The sequence below is a fragment of the Lathyrus oleraceus genome, chromosome 6 (assembly GCF_024323335.1).
Source record: "Lathyrus oleraceus cultivar Zhongwan6 chromosome 6, CAAS_Psat_ZW6_1.0, whole genome shotgun sequence".
Taxonomy (NCBI): Eukaryota; Viridiplantae; Streptophyta; class Magnoliopsida; order Fabales; family Fabaceae; genus Lathyrus; species Lathyrus oleraceus.
In genome coordinates this window covers 112,013,960-112,033,161 of record NC_066584.1, presented here as the reverse complement: position 1 = coordinate 112,033,161, position 19,202 = coordinate 112,013,960, and the positions used below count along the sequence as shown (strand labels likewise).

The 19,202-nt window shown below is 34.4% G+C and overlaps 1 protein-coding gene across 1 annotated transcript; it reads right to left on the bottom strand.

Annotated features, from left to right (window-relative positions):
* Positions 1-3,573: 3,573 nt before the first annotated feature.
* LOC127092835 (RNA polymerase sigma factor sigF, chloroplastic) lies at positions 3,574-12,366 on the bottom strand. The gene is made up of 9 exons (XM_051031726.1): positions 12,100-12,366; positions 6,480-6,631; positions 6,164-6,288; positions 5,864-6,049; positions 5,469-5,757; positions 5,162-5,392; positions 4,877-5,017; positions 4,552-4,752; positions 3,574-4,206 (listed from the first exon to the last, which is right to left on the bottom strand). Exons 1-9 carry the CDS (start codon positions 12,191-12,193, stop codon positions 3,919-3,921), a joined length of 1,707 nt encoding a protein of 568 aa, XP_050887683.1. The 5' UTR covers positions 12,194-12,366; the 3' UTR covers positions 3,574-3,918.
* Between the last annotated feature and the right edge of the window lie 6,836 nt (positions 12,367-19,202).

Genomic DNA, 19,202 nt, shown 5'->3' with positions numbered 1-19,202 from the left:
ACTTCTCTTTAACGATATCACATCTTCTTCTTTAAAACATTTGACCTCATACACATGGACATATGGGGTTCTTTTCTACTTCTTCCATACTATGACACGTATATTTTCTAAGTGTTATTGATGATCACAATCATTTTTGGTGGCTTTTTCTTATGAAATTTAAATATGAAATTTCTAATCTTCTCAAATATTTTATATTATATGATCAAACTCAATTTCAAACCTGTGTCAAAATACTAAGGTCTAATAATGGCTCAAAGTTTACTCTTAAAAAAATTTACATGGCTCATGGAATACATTATCAAATATCTTGTATTGACACACCTCAACATAATGATATTGTTGAAAGAAAACATCAATACCTCTTAGGGATAACACGTGCTCTATTTTTTCAACCTCATTTGCCTAAACATTTTTTGGGATCATGCCCTTTCGCATGCCATTTTTATAATCACTAGACTTCCTTCAAAATTATTGCATTGTCAAACACCTTTTAATTTGCTTTTTCACACCAATCCTAATTTTGCTAGTCTAAAAGTATTTAGATGTTTAATGTATATCTCTAGTTCTAAAAAAAAAATAGAACTAAGCTTGATCATAGACTTAACAAGTGTATTTACTTGGGCAATAAAAATGGTGTCAAATGACACATCTTATTTGACCTTCCCAACAAACAACTCTTCATATCTAAAGATAATTTTTTTTTGGAACATTTCTTCCTTTTTTCCAAAAATAAACCCCACTCTAACATCATACATAAATCAAATAATGACTTGTCTCTAGAATATCTAGACAACACTAATATTTCTCAACCAAACTTACCTTTAAATTCTCTATTTGCACCCAAAAATACAAATCCAACGTCCACCTCACCCCATAACACCAACAATCAACTTATTACTTCCATTAGCAAATACATTAGAACTTCTAAACCTAGAACATACCTTCAAGATTATCATTGTGGAATGACTCAAGGTAAATCATCTTCATTCTCCTCTTTATCCTATCCCCAATTTCATTTCTTATAATAACTTATCTAATAATAAAAAAAATTAACCTTAAATTATCCTAAACCATTAAACTCACATCATATCTTATGCCATCCTTAACCCCAACTAGCAACAAGTTGTCCATAATGAACTTAAGTCCCTTAGTAACAATAACATATGGGACTTAACTCTTTTTCCCCTAACAATGAATATTCAAGTTAAAACTCCTAACCAGTGACACCTTAAAAAGAAACAATGTATGCCTTATTGCCAAGGATTCAACCAAACTAAAGACATAGAGTATCATATAAAAAATTTAGTCTTGTCATTAAATGACAACCATTGAACTCCCTTTTTTCCTATAGCATCATGTTTAAATTGGTTTTTACATCTACTTGACTTAAATACTACTTTTCTTATGGTGACTTACATGAATAAGTCTACTTGAAAATCCCTCTTAGGTTAAAAGTCTCTAACAAAAACAAGCAAGCTTAATAGATTCATGTATGGACTCAAACTTGCTAGTTGACAATGAAATAATAAGTTAACATTCACTCTTAAATTAGGCTTCATTCAGTTCAAGTCCGACTACTTCTTATTCACAAAGAAAACTAACAATTATTTTACTAAAATATTTATATATGTTGATGATTTGATACTCATAGGAAGCAACATCACTGAAATTTAAAACATTAAAATTGTACTTGATATAGTTTACAAGATAAAAGATTTAGATAATCTCAAACACTTTATCAAATTTCAGAGGGATATCTGTGCACTTCGTGTGTCACATATTTTTAACGATATTTGTAAGATATATTTTTCCGATTAAATTTATTTGATATAGTATAAAATATATTTAAATATATATTTAAATTTAAATAAGTTATTTAATTGTAAAATGAAAGATAATAATATAAATTTATTTATATTAATTAATCATACAAAAATTGTTAAAATGAAAAATATTTTAGTTCGAGAAAGGATATTAAATTTAATGTCTAAAGTTTATTTCATATTTATGTATAATAAGTTAGTTTTATTCTCATAAGTTACTTACAAAATAGCTTAAATGATAAGATGATCATATTGTGTATTAACTAAGCACTTTTAAATAATAAAAAAAGTCATATTAGTTTTTATTTCTTTTCTTTGTTATGTCTTTTATTATGCTATTTGCCAGGTGTTAACAAAATCAAAAATAAAATAAATCTAAATCTAACCGAAATAAGGACTTCCTTTTTTTTTATATTTCTTTCAAAGTTACTGTAACATTTACTCATTATTTAAATATAATATTATGTCTTGTATTTTTAATCTTATTATATTGCATTTTAAATTAGTTGAATAATTTTATTAATGATAAAGTTGATAATTTTTAGTTGGAAAGATCTTTAATGAAAAACATTTTAATTGAGCTTTTGTTACATTTTTAACCTTTTTTATTTATTTTAAAATTTAACCTTATTAAACTAAAACAAAGGTAATATATAAGGTGTACTTATAGGTTGCCCAGCAAGTAAAGGGTATGAGTATTACTTAACTAGTTACTTATGCACTTTTGGATCAGAGTACAAATCTATTTATGGTGTGTTGATGTAAAAGAGTATTATATTACTTATAGATAGCACATGTCACTTTACCACAAAAACAAAAATCACATAAATCAAATGTCAATCAATATATCACAAAGTTCACAACATTACTGTAACAGCACAAGGTTTGTGACTCCTTGTTAGTTCAGCTTCTCAATTTTTACAAGCTAAACCAATCAATTTCGCATGCAACAGCTCTTGAAAATGTAACCAAAGTGATCAACACATGCAATTCACAATTCCCTCTTGGTATTAACTATTATAGAAAGAAGTAAGAAACTTAAGCTCTTGGAGAATGGTAAATTTTAAGATAATCGGCGGAGAGATAGAACCATTAATAGAAATGTCGATGACAGAGCTTGTTTTTGATCTCAAAAGCAAAATCAATGACGAGTTGGAGGTGGAAGTATGCAGGCAAAAACTCTGGTATAAAGGTATAGAGTTGGAAAATGAGAAAAGGATAGGATTCTATGCCTTGCGTGGTGACGAAACAGAAATTGTTACTCTCGTTGTCGATTCGCTACCACCGGACCTGAAACTTCACGTTCTCGTGAAGTTTCTAGGACGTGGAAGCGAAGGCTATGTGAGAGTGAGGGAGACTGATAAAGTGAGTGACTTGCGCAGCAAAGTTTCAAGATATTGGGGCATTCCTCTTGATAGTTTCACCCTTCATCGTCTCAGCGTTGAAATGGTGAATGATCGCCCTCTTCATGCATATTATATCAACGAGGCTTCTGAAATTCATCTTTCTGTTGACATTCAACCTCGATGATTTACTTTTTACACACCTTTCCCTCCAACAATGAAATAGTGTGGTTTGAAGAAGATCAATAATAGAATTATATTTAGTAGATATAGTATTGATTTAGCTTTGTAATGCATGGTCTAAATTTGTTTCTGATATCTAAACATCAATACAGTTGTTCGATAAATTCTTTAAATGAATGAAATCTATAATTTTAAGAAAATAAATGAAATGCAGATAGAAATATTACAATGACAGCATTTAGCATAAGCAACATAATACAAAATTCACATTATACATATATAAATACCATTTATTTAATGTTTAGCTTTTGGAATAAATGTCATTAAAATAATTTTGTATAGATATTCTCATTTGTATAAGTCTCAGCCGGTTTAATACTTCGATTTCTTCTGCAACTGCCAGCCTAATGGTTCTCATTATACTGTCTGATTTTTCCTTAATTGCCGCAGATTATGGTTAAATTCGTCTTTCAAAACTCAATCTAGGTACTATAATTCAAAATCTAGCCAGAAAAGTCGGTGAGACTCGGCCATATAAAATGAAATGCATAACCTTGGTGTCTTCTCTATATAAGCAAGTCTGCATAGGCATCGAGTCCTTGACCAACAAGACACTTCTTGAGTTTGTAGAGTGCCCGACTCTCCAACTGACGGGCCCTTTCCCTAGAGAAACCAAATATTTCCCCGATTTCTGATAAAGATCTCTGTTCTCCATCCTCAAAACCAAATCTTAGCCGAATTATCCTTCTTTCTTTAGGGCGTAAGTTTTTTAAAATGTTGAGAACATGTCGTCTCATAAGCTGTTTTGAAACACTCATGTCCGTGCTCTCGATTGCAGTGTCAGCAATAATCTCCTGCAATTATATGAAAATGAAGATAGTCATTCCAATTCCTATGTTGGAATCACATTGTAACTACTAATACAAAAGTTTGAAAGAAATTAAGGCTAACTTAAGCACTGTTTCCCTCTATACAAGGAGGAAAAACCATTTCAATCAATGAAAAGGAACAACAGAATGTCAATTCTTTGATTATTTCAAAAAGTGAACAAAAACCACATGCCATAGAAACAGTAACTTCAGTTTGATCACTACTTCTGAAATGCCTAAAAACGACTTTCATTTTCAATGTTAAGCATCATAGATGTAAGAATCGACAACTTATCAAGTTGGAAAATCACATTAGCTAGCATACAATACCTGGAAAGTTGTATCTGTGTCAGCTCCCACAGTTTTCTGCATAGAAATTGGAGTTCTTGCAACAAATAGCAAAGTGTCAACCTTGTCTGCTGAAATTCCTACCCTTCTTGCTAATTCTTCTCTGCTTGGGTTAATATTTCCCTCTTCCATGTACAACTTCTTTGCCTCCAATACCTTGCTAAGTTTGTTATATACCTTTTCCTGAAGATAATAACAGGTTTCTTATACCAAAATAATATTGATGCTCGCAATGCAATAGAAACACAATTCTTGTTCCCTATAAATCACATAAAAAGTGTGAAGCTTATATTTAAACTAAATTTACCGGTAGACGGATTGTCCTGGAATGATGATATATTGCCTTCTTTATAGCTTGCTTTATCCACCAGTATGCATAACTAGCAAATCGGCACCCGGATAGGGGTTTAAACTTTTTAACACTCTTTATGAGACCTGTCCTTCCCTCCTGCAGCAGCACCGGAGAACAAAAATGTAAAAGATATAATTATTCCTCAAGTCACGCATATGCTTGGTTGTGATTTGTTTTACACTGTCACCGAATCAAAATCAAACTCTTGCTATAATGGGGTGATGGAATGTCTAAAACTACCTGCAATAAGTCCTCATGATTGAGACCGCGTCCATGGTAACTTTTAGCGATGTAGTGTACCATGCGTAAATTTGCTTGAATCAATTTTTCTCTGCTTCTATTACCATGACGAAGTTGCGCCTTTAGTTTCCGAATGTTAAGCCCTGCACCCTCAGACCATTCAGCCATAGTTGGTTCCCTTCCAAATTGAGATTGAAGACTTGTCTTCAATTCTTCCAATCTCAATAGCTCCTGTTAAATATTCCACATCAATATGCCATCTCATTCATTTAAGGAAGCCCGAAATTCTGTGTAACAAAAACCACACCTGTATCTGAACAACCAACTGAGACTCTTGTTCAAAAGTCAAAAGTTGTTTTGATTCAGGACTCTGCAAGAACAAGTTCAAGGGATCGTTTTGATTCAACCCTTTATTTGTCTTCTTCTGTACATGAAGCTTTTCCTGTGCGGCATCCTTTCCGGTAAGCTGAGTTTCGCTGACTTTAACTTTCGATTTCGGTACCATTCTCTCTTTTGCCCGTCTCTCTCGATGCCGTGTTGATCTTATGGTTTTATTTCTTCCAAGTGAAGGTTCAGCCAAATTGGCAGAGGCTAGACTGAAGCGAAGTTTTTAGTTTAGGCATTAAACTCCAAGTGAAATTAACCTAAAAACAGGAAAAATAAAGTAAGGATGTTAGAGTTGGCCATGAAAATAGAACTAACCCAGAAGAAATTGAATTGTCAGCATCCTCGTCAGCTTTAATCGAACTCAAGTCTTCGGCTATCGAGGCTGCTTGTTTCGAGGAAGGAAAAGCTTTCCTAGTAAGAGAAACTGCATTACATTGCAAACTATCTGCATTCTGTAGAGTTGAAGAAGCATCGACTTCTCCTGCTCGTGAGGAAGTTAATCTGCAGTATATCATTTGCAAATTCATAAACCAACAGCTTAGGATTGGAACAATTTCTAGTTACGAATTACAAACCGATTGAACTAACATGGAAGAACAAGTTTATTTATCTTACAAGTTCTCTAAACGAGGCAAGAGATGCAGGCGCTTCCTGAAGTCATGTGCCACCTGAACAGCATTGCCGGTGTCATTCTCTTCTTGAACCGAAACCATATCCATCTGCCTTGTTTTTAATGTTGCCTGAAGTAAATCCGAGTCGTAGGAGCATATTAGTCGAAAATCATAAGAGTAGTTCACGTGATTATCCTTGTATGTTTTGTACTACCAATCAAACAATTCTATTTCTAATTGATTTGATAACACACAGACTAAGAAATATGAAGGAAGAAACCTAATTCTGATAATTGACAGAAAATCAATAAAATTCAAACCTGACATGTCTTGTCTTTCTTTGAAATATGCAATAGAGGCCTATACTCATTACACTGATCTTGTAAAAGAACTGAAGTAGGAAAATTCTGAGCCGAAAAACTAGTACACCATGATGTGACAGTTGGTGCAACTTGTTCCCGGAGCATCAAAACTGCAGGTTTATGAACAGGCATTATACACATTTTCAATTCAGTTAATTCTGAATTCTTTAAGACTTCTAGGTTAGGGATCGAATTCGAGCACTCCTGATCAATTCGACCCTAACGGAAGTTCATCAACTAATTGAGTTCATCCAATTGGTTGCTTGGTTAAAACTTAAAATTGAAATAAGAAATCCTAAATAGCCCAAACATACATGAAATTCATTATCCAAATTTGAAAGAATATAATACAATTACAAATATAAGATGCATACAAAGTTACAAAGCTATGTTTTCGGCCGCTCACAAAGGCCAAGACGAAGGCCTAAAGACTAAGCGAACGCGGGGAACAGGAGTTCCCCCATTCTCACCTAAAACACACAACTCTGCCTCCTGAAGCATTATCAACCGTCCTGTCCACACAACACACCGCTCCCATTATATAAGAGAAAAAGTGTGTTATTCTCAGGTATTCAAATCAATTCTCACTCACATCACTTTTCATTCTCTCGCTCGCTTGCCCGATGGAGTGCTAACCTTGTTGAGAGTTACGTGTTTTAGAATTGGTCTTTCTAGTTGCTAATAAAGTTCCTAAATATTAGGAGTAGAAGTTTGTTTTAAGTTTGAATTAGTTTTTGCTGTAACCCAGTCCTTCCTAATTATAAGGAGGAGTTATCTCTTTCTCTTTGCACGTTCTGTTATTTGTAAGGCTATTTAAAGCCATGTTTGATTCTGCTATTAACAACAAAATATCTTTTGCATATTCTGTTCAATACTTATCAATTGGTATCAGAGCTTTATCAAAAGTTTTGATTGAGAGAGAAACACGTGAGAAGAGTGTGAGAGAAACACGTGAGAAGAGTGTAAAGAGAGATGGCAGAAAGTACCAACAATGGTAGCTTTGTGCAACCAGCCATTCCAAAATTTGATGGCTTCTATGAACACTGGGCAAAATTAATGGAGAATTTCCTTCGTTCAAAGGAATACTGGAACCTAGTAGAAGATGGAATAACTGAGATTCCAGCCGGAAGAGAGCCATCAGAAGCAGAAAACAAGGTTATCGCAGAACAACAATTGAAAGACAAGAAGGTGAAAAATTACCTTTATCAAGCCATAGATCGAGAAATTATGGAAACAATTCTGAACGATGATACTTCCAAACAAATTTGGGATTCAATGAAGCAGAAGTTTAAGGGGTCATCAAGAGTTAAGAGAGCACAACTCCAAACCCTACGAACTGAATTCGAAATTCTGAAGATGAAAGAAGGGGAAACTGTCAATGCCTATTTTGGAAGAACACTATCAATTGCCAAGAGGATGAAAGCATGCGGTGAGAGTCTCAAAGAAGCTGATATCACATCGAAAATTCTTCGATCCTTAGTTACAAAATTCAACTACGTGGTATGTTCGATTGAAGAATCAAATAATGTTGATATCTTAACTGTGGATGAACTCCAAAGTAGCCTTTTAATTCATGAACAAAGGATGAAATCATCTGTAGAAGAAGATCAAGCATTGAAAGTTACACATGATGAGCGAGTTGGACGAGGCAGAGGCACGTTTAGGGGTCGAGGAAGAGGCAGGGGCAGACAATTCTTTGACAAATCTGCTGTTGAATGCTATAAATGTCACAATTTGGGACATTTTCAGTATGAATGTCGTAGTTCAGAGAAGCGGGCTCACTATGCCGAGATCAATGATGAAGATGAAATGTTGTTAATGGCGCAGGCTGACCTCAACGAAGGCAAAAGGGAAGGGATCTGGTTTCTTGATTCCGGATGTTCAAACCACATGTCAGGAAACAAAGAGTGGTTCACACAGCTTGATGAAACATTTAAGCATTCTGTAAAACTTGGAAATGATTCCAAGCTAATGGTGATGGGGAAAGGAAGAATCAAGCTAGAAGTTGCAGGTCAAACTCGTACTGTAAGTGATGTTTTCTATGTACCTGAATTGCGTAATAACCTGCTCAGTATAGGTCAGTTACAAGAGCGAGGCATCACCATTACTATCAAACATGGAGTTTGCAAATTGTATCATCCTATTCATGGTGTTATAATGGAAAGCATAATGACAGCAAATAAAATGTTTGTTGTTATTGCAAACATTTTAAAATCACCTTCCTGCTTCAACACACAAATTGAAGAGCCAAGTGAAATTTGGCACAGAAGATATGGGCACTTGAGCTATAAAAATCTAGCTTTGCTTCACAATAAAGGGATGGTTCGAGGGCTGCCAGACATCAAAATTCCAACAAAAAGGTGTACAAAATGCATGTTAGGAAAACAACAAAGAGAAGCTATGCCAAAGAAGAGCAATTGGAGAGCCACAAAGAAGTTGCAACTCATACACTCCGACATATGCGGCCCTATTTCGCCTGCTTCGTACAGTAAAAAGAGGTACATATTAACATTCATAGATGATTATAGTCGGAAATTGTGGGTTTATTTTCTAAATGAGAAAAGTGAAGCTTTTGTGACTTTCAAAAATTTCAAAATAATGGTAGAGAAAGAGTGTGGTTTATCAATGTGCAGCCTGAGAACAGATAGAGGAGGAGAATTCAACTCTAAGGAATTCTCAGAATTTTGCAAAACACAAGGCATAAGAAGACAGCTCACTACAGCATATACGCCTCAGCAAAACGGAGTTGCGGAGCGCAAAAACCGTACTATCCTCAATATGGTGAGATGTTTGCTTGAAGAGAAAAACATGCCCAAAATGCTTTGGCCAGATGCTGTGAAGTGGACGTGTCATGTTCTCAATCGGAGTCCAACTGCTTCTTTGAAGAACAAAACTCCAGAAGAATGTTGGAGTGATCTAAAACCGAATGTTGAATATTTCAAAGTGTTTGGGTGTGTTGGAAATGTGCATATACCAGATGCAAAGAGATTAAAATTAGATGCAAAAAGCCAAAAGCAGGTTCTGATTGGCTATAGTGAAGAGTCCAAAGGTTACAAAATGATCAATCCTTTTACGAAAAAAATCACTATCAGTAGAGATGTGATTTTTGAAGAAAATGAAGGATGGGATTGGGAGAGTACAAAAGAAGAGACAAGGGATATACTTGATTGGGGTGAAGCTTATGAGGAAAACTTCAATCAAGATGAAGAAAGTGAAGAAGAAGAAGAAGAAGCAAATTTAGATGAAGGTGGTACAATAGATGAGAATGTCACCTCTGGTGATGCAACAACCTCTTCAAGTTCAGACACAGCAGATGAAAATACCACTTATGGTATTGATGCAGCAACCCCACTTGTACGAGAGCGAAAGGCTCCGGCATATCTAGATGATTACACAAGTGGAGAAGGACTCTCCGAAGATGAGGTACAAAATTTTGCTTTACATATATCCGCTGATCCTTTGTTTTATGAACAAGCAGTGAAATCAAAAAAATGGAGGGAAGCAATGGACCTTGAAATTAAGGCAATAGAAAAGAATTGTACCTGGAAGCTCGTAAAGGCTCCCGTGGGAGCAAAAGTAATAGGAGTAAAATGGGTGTATCGAACTAAATTGAACGAAAATGGAGAGATTGACAAGTGTAAGGCGCGGCTGGTGGCCAAAGGGTATGCTCAAGAAAAAGGGATTGATTACGACGAAGTATTTGCACCTGTAGCAAGATGGGACACTATTCGAATGGTGGTCGCATTGGCAGCAAGAAATGGCTGGAAGTTGTATCAATTTGATGTTAAAAGTGCCTTCCTGCACGGGGAACTCACCGAAGACGTTTATGTTGCTCAACCACAAGGTTTTGAGGTGAAAGGAGAGGAGAACAAGGTGTACAAACTAAACAAAGCTCTTTACGGCTTGAAACAAGCCCCAAGAGCATGGTTTAGTAAGATTGAAGGCTATTTCATCAAAGAAGGGTTCGAAAAGAATTGCGATGATCACACTTTATTTGTAAAGAAACGTGAACACAACAAAATTCTGATTGTAAGTCTCTATGTTGATGATCTTATTTTTACAAGTAACGATTTATTCATGATGCAAGATTTTAAAAGCTCAATGCATACCGAGTTTGAGATGACTGATCTTGGAGAGATGAAATACTTTTTGGGGGTGGAAGTGCATCAAGGTGTCAATGGCATCTACATCAGCCAAAAAGGATATGCTGGTGAAATACTTAAGAAGTTCAGGTTGAGCAACTGTAATGGAGTAAGAAATCCTATAGTTCCTGGAAATAAACTGTCAAAAGAGGAGAACGGAGTAAAAGCGAATGAAACTTTGTTCAAGCAGATTGTGGGAAGCTTAATGTACATGACAGTAACAAGGCCAGATATAATGTACAGTGTTTGCCTCATAAGTAGATTCATGTCTAATCCAATGGAGACGCACATGCTAGCAGCTAAGCGAATACTGAGATACATTCAAGCTACTGTTGACTTCGGTATTTTTTATAAAAGAGAATGCAGAAACGAATTAATGGCATACACGGATAGTGACTATGCCGGTGATTTGGACGATAGAAAGAGCACCTCAGGCTATGTATTTAAGCTAAGTGGTGGAGCTGTGGCTTGGGCGTCTAAAAAGCAACCTATAGTAACTTTGTCATCAACCGAAGCCGAGTATGTTGCTGCTGCTTCTTGTGCTTGTCAAAGCATTTGGATGCAACGAATTTTGAAGAAGATTGGAGGTACTCAAACTGATTCTATTAAAATCCGTTGCGACAATTCTTCCACCATCAAGCTTGCAAAAAATCCAGTTTTTCATGGGAGAACTAAACACATTGGTGTAAGATTTCATTTTCTAAGAAATCTTACACGTGATGGATCAATTGATATTGAATACTGTGGCACAAACGAGCAAGTAGCGGATATCATGACTAAACCATTGAAGCTGGATCAATTTGAGAAGCTCAGAGAAGCTCTTGGTGTTAGAAGTAGTTTGGGCATAAACTAATATGCCGCACGCATGTTTAGTTTATGGGAGGGATTTGTTGAGAGTTACGTGTTTTAGAATTGGTCTTTCTAGTTGCTAATAAAGTTCCTAAATATTAGGAGTAGAAGTTTGTTTTAAGTTTGAATTAGTTTTTGCTGTAACCCAGTCCTTCCTAATTATAAGGAGGAGTTATCTCTTTCTCTTTGCACGTTCTGTTATTTGTAAGGCTATTTAAAGCCATGTTTGATTCTGCTATTAACAACAAAATATCTTTTGCATATTCTGTTCAATACTTATCAAACCTTTCGGTCAGCCCCTCTCCGTCGCACTGAAAGTTTGCTCCACCGAACCAGACTCTACTTCACCGTTCACCGAACAACTCATTCCACAACGAAACGACTCCAATTTCAAAATTATGGATAAGGTTAAAAAAACATGACTGGAACTTCAAAAGGATAATGCTGAAAATGTGCAATGTATAACATTACATTACTGAATTTCTAACCGCATGATAGCCGTTTCAGTTACAGCAATTTAGTATAATTAATTCTTGTTTAAGATAACATAACAGAAAAGTGATTGAAATTGAAATGAAGAGGATTACCAGAAGTATAAGAAGATGAAGGAAGAGTGTTCCAGGGGTGAATTCTTGGAGTAAAAAGTGGAGAGGAGCAAAACATAGTCTTTGCGGATTCCATTGGTGAAGTAAGAGGATACCATAATACTAAAGTAATTGTAGTATGTGGCAGTGTGAGTTCATTTTGGAGAAGATTGATTTGTGCATGAGAAGCTTCTTTCCCATGAAATGAAGCAGTCGATATTTAGATATAGATATGGATAAAGTTGAAATAAAAGGCTTTCTATTAACATAGCCCTATTTTAGACCTTCGATTCGAGAGGACTTAACCCCACCCCAATTAAACCTGTACTTCCACTTACCGCCTGCTATTACTTTTATCTTTTTACTAATTATTTTAAATTTTCTATTGTCTTTATGGGAATTTTAAAAAAAATACTGAATGTTTTTGATATTTTTGAAAAAATTAATGATTTTTTGATAAAATTTGAAGAAATACCAAAATTTTAAAAACAAAAATTTAAAAATTTTAAAAAAAAATATACACCGAAACTGATATATAACAATATTTTTGAAATTTTCAATACCATTAAAAAAAGTTCTTATTAAATGTAAATTGTCAAAATTTTAAAAGATTCAACAAAGTAAGACCCAAAATCCGGTATGTTAATTTAAAAAAAAAATCAATAAAAAATTCATATCAACAATTTAAATATGTGAATTAAAAATTAATTTGTTATCAAAATTTTTGAATAAATTATTAAAAGATTTGTTCGTATTTTTGACTCAAATTTGTCCATAAATAATTTGAAAATTATGAGAATACGTGGGTATCTGATTAAAGCATCTTAGTTTGTTTATTTTTCTTTAATAATTAATTAGTTTGTTCTTCGCATTAAATGCTTTATGATGAAGTTTTATTTTAAAAAATTCAACGAAAAGAAGTTCTTTTCTAAAATGGGTTTTAAATTGGGTCACCAAATTTGGTATGCAAGTCAAATGGGAGGATTTTACCTCACACTCATTTCTTTAGATTTGTTACTCTATTAATAGCACTTTTATCATAATATCATGACATTTAAAAATTACAACTTTTACTATTAATATATTTTTTTGAGTTTTTGAAAAAAATAGTTTTCTATCGCTTTTTTTTTTTAAGTTTTTACCGTATATTTACAAATAAGTGTTTTTTTTTATTAAATTTATAAATTTATGCATTTATACATTCAATTTTGTTTTTATACCGGGCTTTTTGCAAAAAAAGAAACATGTTTTTTACCAGTATTTTTAAAATATTCGGTTGAATTCAAAATTTTACATTCATTTTTACCGATATTTTTTTAAAATATGGTAGTCTACATGCATTTTTACTAGCATTTTCAAAATTGTCGATTAGAAAAAGCAAACATGTGTAATGCTGACAATTTCAAAAATGCGGTGAAAATACATATATAGAATACCACATTTTTTAAAAGTGTTGGTAAATACATGGTAATTTTCAAATTAAAAAAATAGCAGTTTATTTTTTTTGTCGTGGTGAGGACCAGAGGAAACACCGACAAGATTGTTTTTAAATTGACCAATAGAGCAAAGAAAGCAGCTGCATAATGTTTTGGTGGAGGCGGTAAAGATGACCAAGAGAAGTTGCATCTTAAGATTGGTATCGTAGCCTCACTGGTTCTCGCTATAAGATAGAGCAGTCTCGATTATCCAACACTCAACAGCGTAAAGGTGGTAGAGTTGGACATGCCTGAGATCTCGGTATCGAGCCAGATGTTTCTGTTCTTGATGATGTAGAGATTTCTCTTTAGGATGATATCAAGGTTCTCCTCAAGCTGATACAGAGGTCCATCATCATACTTATACAAAGGTTCATGTTGTAGATTATACGGAGGTGGTGGCTCATGCTGATACAGAGTCATATGTACACACAAATGGAAGGTTCTCTTGAGGGCCTATTAATCTTACCTTGCTCACTAGGTATGCAGATCATGTGGCATTTAGATTATTGTAAGGAGATGTATAATTATTTTAATTTGAATTATTTTAATTTATTACTGTTTAAGTGAAAGTAATTGTTGGTTTATACTTTATTTGTTACAGGATCGCGCCCGTTGAAGGTACCCACCCATGGGACGAAGTTAAAGAAATTCTCTAATAAGTTGATGCCAGATGAGGTCAGGGTGATTCTCGTTATTGTCGGCATGCTTCCATTGGTGGATTGTTCCCTCACCATGTTTGGAGTTCCACTGTTGTCTACTTTTGTTAAGTGGTGATATAAGGAGACATCCTTATTTCATCTTCCATTTGGTGAGATGACGATTACCCTTTAAGATAACTTCTTCATCGCTTATATCATTTTCCAAGAGATTGCGTGTATGGTGGATGGGTAGTTTCTGGCGGTTACACCAAGGCTGATCTTGGAGGAGTTCAAGGCTAACATGGGTGCTCACTTCTGTCTCTCTTGGCTCTAGGATATGTATTAATCACTAGTGCAACACTCTATGTATGAGGTAACCGCTAGGGTATACATGTTACATCTTGTAGGATGTACTATCTTAGCGGATACGTCTCATGTAGGGGTGTGCAAAATAACCAATAACCATGAACCAAATTCCTATCCAAATCAATCAAAACTTTAAAACCCAATCCAAAATTATATTTTAAAATTGGTGATCCATTTATCAAATTAAAAAAAAAACCGGTAACCATTATTGCAAATCGGATCAAGTAAACGGTTACCATTTTTCAATAATCATTTCAAATCAACCCAAAACACAAATTTCATAATCCCTAATTCTCAAAAATCCAAACTTTTTTCATCTTTTTTTTTCTCTTCATCATTCTTCAAATTCCAAACTCATCAAAACCTGCATCGTATGATTTTTCAGAAACTCTCCCAAATCCCTACCCTAACCCTTTCTTCTCAAACCCTTCAACTTGCAACTCAAAATTAGGATTTTAGGGTTTCATGGAATCATCTCAATCAAAGCTTTGAAGTAAGTCTCTCGACGACGGCATTGATTCCCCTAAGAGCTACATTGTGAGTATCATCTTAACTTTCCATCACAGTGCCTTTATTCTTTCTGTGTTATCGTATTGATTTTGGAAATACCAAATTCAATATTATCAATTGTTGAGTGCATATAAGGATGAGTATAATGCAATTGTTGAATGATTTTTTGTTTCTACAGACAGGTGTCTTTTGTGTTATTGCAGACAATCTCATCAAGGGAGAGGTTTACAGTAGCTATATTCAAGTATTCATCTCTATCTTCTATTTTCTTAGCCCAGAATTTGTTATATCATTACTTTGTCACTCATAATTTTTTGCTCCCACTTTACAATCTCTAACATGCCCCAATTCAAAAAATTGCAGGAACACTTGGCTCCTAGTGGATATCTTAAATTACATTGTGAACGAAAACTCTAATATAAAGGATTTTTCACTTCAAGCTGTGTATGATTCGTCGTCGCCCCGGTAAGAGTTTCCTTTAACTTTCTGGAAGTTTCTCTATATCAATTACCTCTTTTGTTTTTTTCTTCTCCGTAGCCATTTCATCCAGGAGTAGTTTCAATGTCTTCTATTCATATATTGATATAATGAAGAAAAAGTAATTGGAGGTTGGTGAAAATGATGATGGGTATTGATTGGTTGATAGACAATTGAATATTATTTATTTATATATTATTATTATATGGGGATTTTGTTGCTGTTGCTGACTATGGTTGCTATTTTACCACACAACCACCAATTATCTTAATTTTGAGTTCCCATATTTCTGGCTGCCAGCCCCATGACCTTAATCCAGAATCATCCTTTGATATTATATCAGTATATTATCATGTCCCTCCCCTTCCTAGGGTTATGTTTCAACTATATAAATCACCATCAGATCCTAGAAATATCACATACTTCCCAAGCATATTTGTGAATTGTTTCTGGAATTTCTTGACTAGTAATAGGATTCTGGATATTCCCTGTTACATAATTCTATACTAAGGGTGGTTCATGATTGAGAAGATTGGTTGTTGGAAGGTGATTGCACTTTAGAATGAAAGTCATATTTTATTTGTTTGCATATTTTGTACCCCAATCATTTATCTCATCATCGTGCATTTACCATAAGATATGTGGTTTTCACATCTTTTTGTGTCTCTCCTGCTGTTACTACTTTGGTGTTTGTTCCAGTGTAGACAAGAATTGATCACATTATGTGGAACCTGAGTGAGGGGTAGCTCAACTAGTTGTTAAGCTTAGGGTTATAAAGGATTTGGAGGTCATAGATTTAATCCTTGACAAGGAGAACAAAATAAAACTAGTAACTAGCTACTAACAAAACATTACCTTATCCTTTTCCATATACGGGCTACAATAATCTTGGATCTCCTTTTTCCCCCAACTTAGTGAGTGCAAAACAGATTAGTTAATTGTTTTTCTTTGCAATGTAGATATGGTAAGTCATACATGATACCATTCCTTACTTAGGTGTCTCTACTAGTGGTAGGTATGTCCTTTAAAACAATCTGTTTGACTATGTTTCAAACAAGCCGAGGAGTGGGAATCCCTTTGAAAATAGGGTCAATATAGTTAAGTAGAATGTTACTAATGTGTTCAATTAATGTGATATGTAACAGCAGTTATTGAAATGTTGATTTGCAAACAGATGGGCTATTTCAGAGTGGAAACATACACAAGAAAGATAACTTCTAGGGAGTATAATTAGAATTGTCCTCCATGTGAATTAGGGATAAAATGAGATGTTATAACACCACATTTTTGGCCTTGAATTTTGGTAGTTTGAAGTCATGGTTTGGGTATTCTAAATGCACAATAATAAAAATCAAATCAATAGATACAGAACTTATTTACAACACACCATCCCCTTCCCCTAAAGAGTATCAAGATCAAATAATATCACATAGATTACATTGAGGAGAATCCTTTGTAGTAAGCTATAGGCCTCCGTTCTATTTGTTTCTCTCCATATGTTCAATTCTGTAACGATGGCTCATGGAGTGTTACTGTAACATTTCTGTCAAGCGGTCCGAGTTTTAAACTACTACTGATGAATGCTCATCAGTAATGCTGGAGATATTAGAGCCTGGACCTGTTCACTAATATTTATATCTTGAAGTGTGATCTGCAGGTTTGTTATAACAGCATCATACATACCAATTGAATAAGGAAATGTCATATTCATATCAGAATATCAAAGTAGCCATCATTTGTTGAGATATATTATTGTAAAAAGTATGTATAGAAAACATGTTGAACAGTTGGGGTGAAGGTGAGAAAAAGTCCTAGAGACAGATGTCAAATGGTGTGAATGTTCATGCCTTTTTAGGATATTTGTTCATGGATCTCACACCATAAAGATTGATGTCAATAACATTGTGACTGGTCATTAAAAAGACCGTGAGGTGGTTCACAAACTTTACTATAAAACATAAATTGGCGTTGTGGATAAATGTAAATGTTTGTTTTAAAATAAAGTCAATTGTGTGTTTTTTTTATCATAATTTGTTTTCCTATTTTTAACATAATCAAGATGACTAATGTTGGTACAACTTATGCAACATCCGAGAATATAGTTTCAACCCCTCCACCTACAATCTCTAATGAAATGCCACCTCCTCACACTAAGAAGCGAAGGAATCGTTCAGAGGTTTGGAAGCATTTCATTGTATCGTCGGAAGAAGAACAAAAAGCTTCGTGCAAATACTGTGACACTAAAATTAAGTATAATAATGGAACTAGTTCCATGCATGCTCATGTATCGAGATGCCTTGTTTACAAGAGGCAAAGGACATTATCTTCTATGACAAGTGTTGAAGAACATGTTGGCTCTCCTTTAATTGTCAAGTTTGACCAAGAAGCCATTAGAAGAGCAATGGTTAAGATGTTCATAAACATGGAGATTCCTTTTCGGAAGGTTGAACATGAGTCTTTTCATGAATTTATGAGTCTCGCATCACCAAGATTTCAGATTTGTTCACGCACAACACTAGCGCGTGATGTCTTGAAACTATGGGATAGTGAAAGAATGATTTTGAAATTTTTTCTCTCTCTGAATTGTCGAAGAGTTTGTCTCACTACTGATATGTGGACTTCTTCTTGTCAAAAGTTGAGTTATATGTGTGTGACAGCCTATTTCATTGACAATAATTGGCACTTACAGAAGAAGATTTTAACTTTTTGTAGTCACAAGTCATACAGGGGATGCTATTTGTGCAATAATGGAGATGTGCTTGAACAGTTGGGGGTTAAACCGTGTGCTTAGTTTGACAGTTGATAATGCTTCATCTAATGATGTTGGGGTTGAACGTCTCAAGAGAAGGCTTTTGTCTAGGAATATTTTAGTTATGAGTGGAAAGCATTTTCATATGCGGTGTTGTGCGCATATATTGAATTTAGTTGTGAAAGAAGGTTTGAAAGACATTGATGGCTCTATTGGTAGAATCTGTCATGTTGTGTGGTATGTTAGATCTTCTCCTGCGAGGCTTGCTAAATTCAAGGCATGTATTGATGAGGAAAGCATGGATTATAAAGGTTTAGTTTGGCTAGATATTGAGACTCGTTGGAACTCAACATACTTGATGTTAGTATCTGCATCAAAACATGAGAGGACCTTTGAAAAATTAAGTTTTCGAGATAAAAAGTATGTGAATGAGTTGACAAAGAAGGGGAAAGGTATTCCGACAGAAGAAGATTGGAAGCATATTAACTTAATCATCCCATTCTTGAAGTTATTTTATGATGCTACCTTACACATATCGAGGTCATCTTATTTGACAAGCAATATTTATATGTTTGAGATCCTGGGTATTGGAAAGAGCATTGTGGATATGTGTGCGTCTGAAGATGAACATCTATGTTCAGTAGCTCAAAAAATGAAGAAGAAATATGATAAATATTGGGGAAATCATGAGAAGCTTAATATGTTGTTGTTGATTGCTCTAGTATTCGACCCTAGGCGCAAGATTAGATTGGTCGATTGGATGGTAAGGCGATATTATAATAAGGATGATAATGACGCCTTGAAAGAAAATTTAGAGTCTAGCTTGAAATCTATTTATGAGGAATATTGTGTTGGATTTATGTATCCTCAAGGTAATTCAGACGAGTT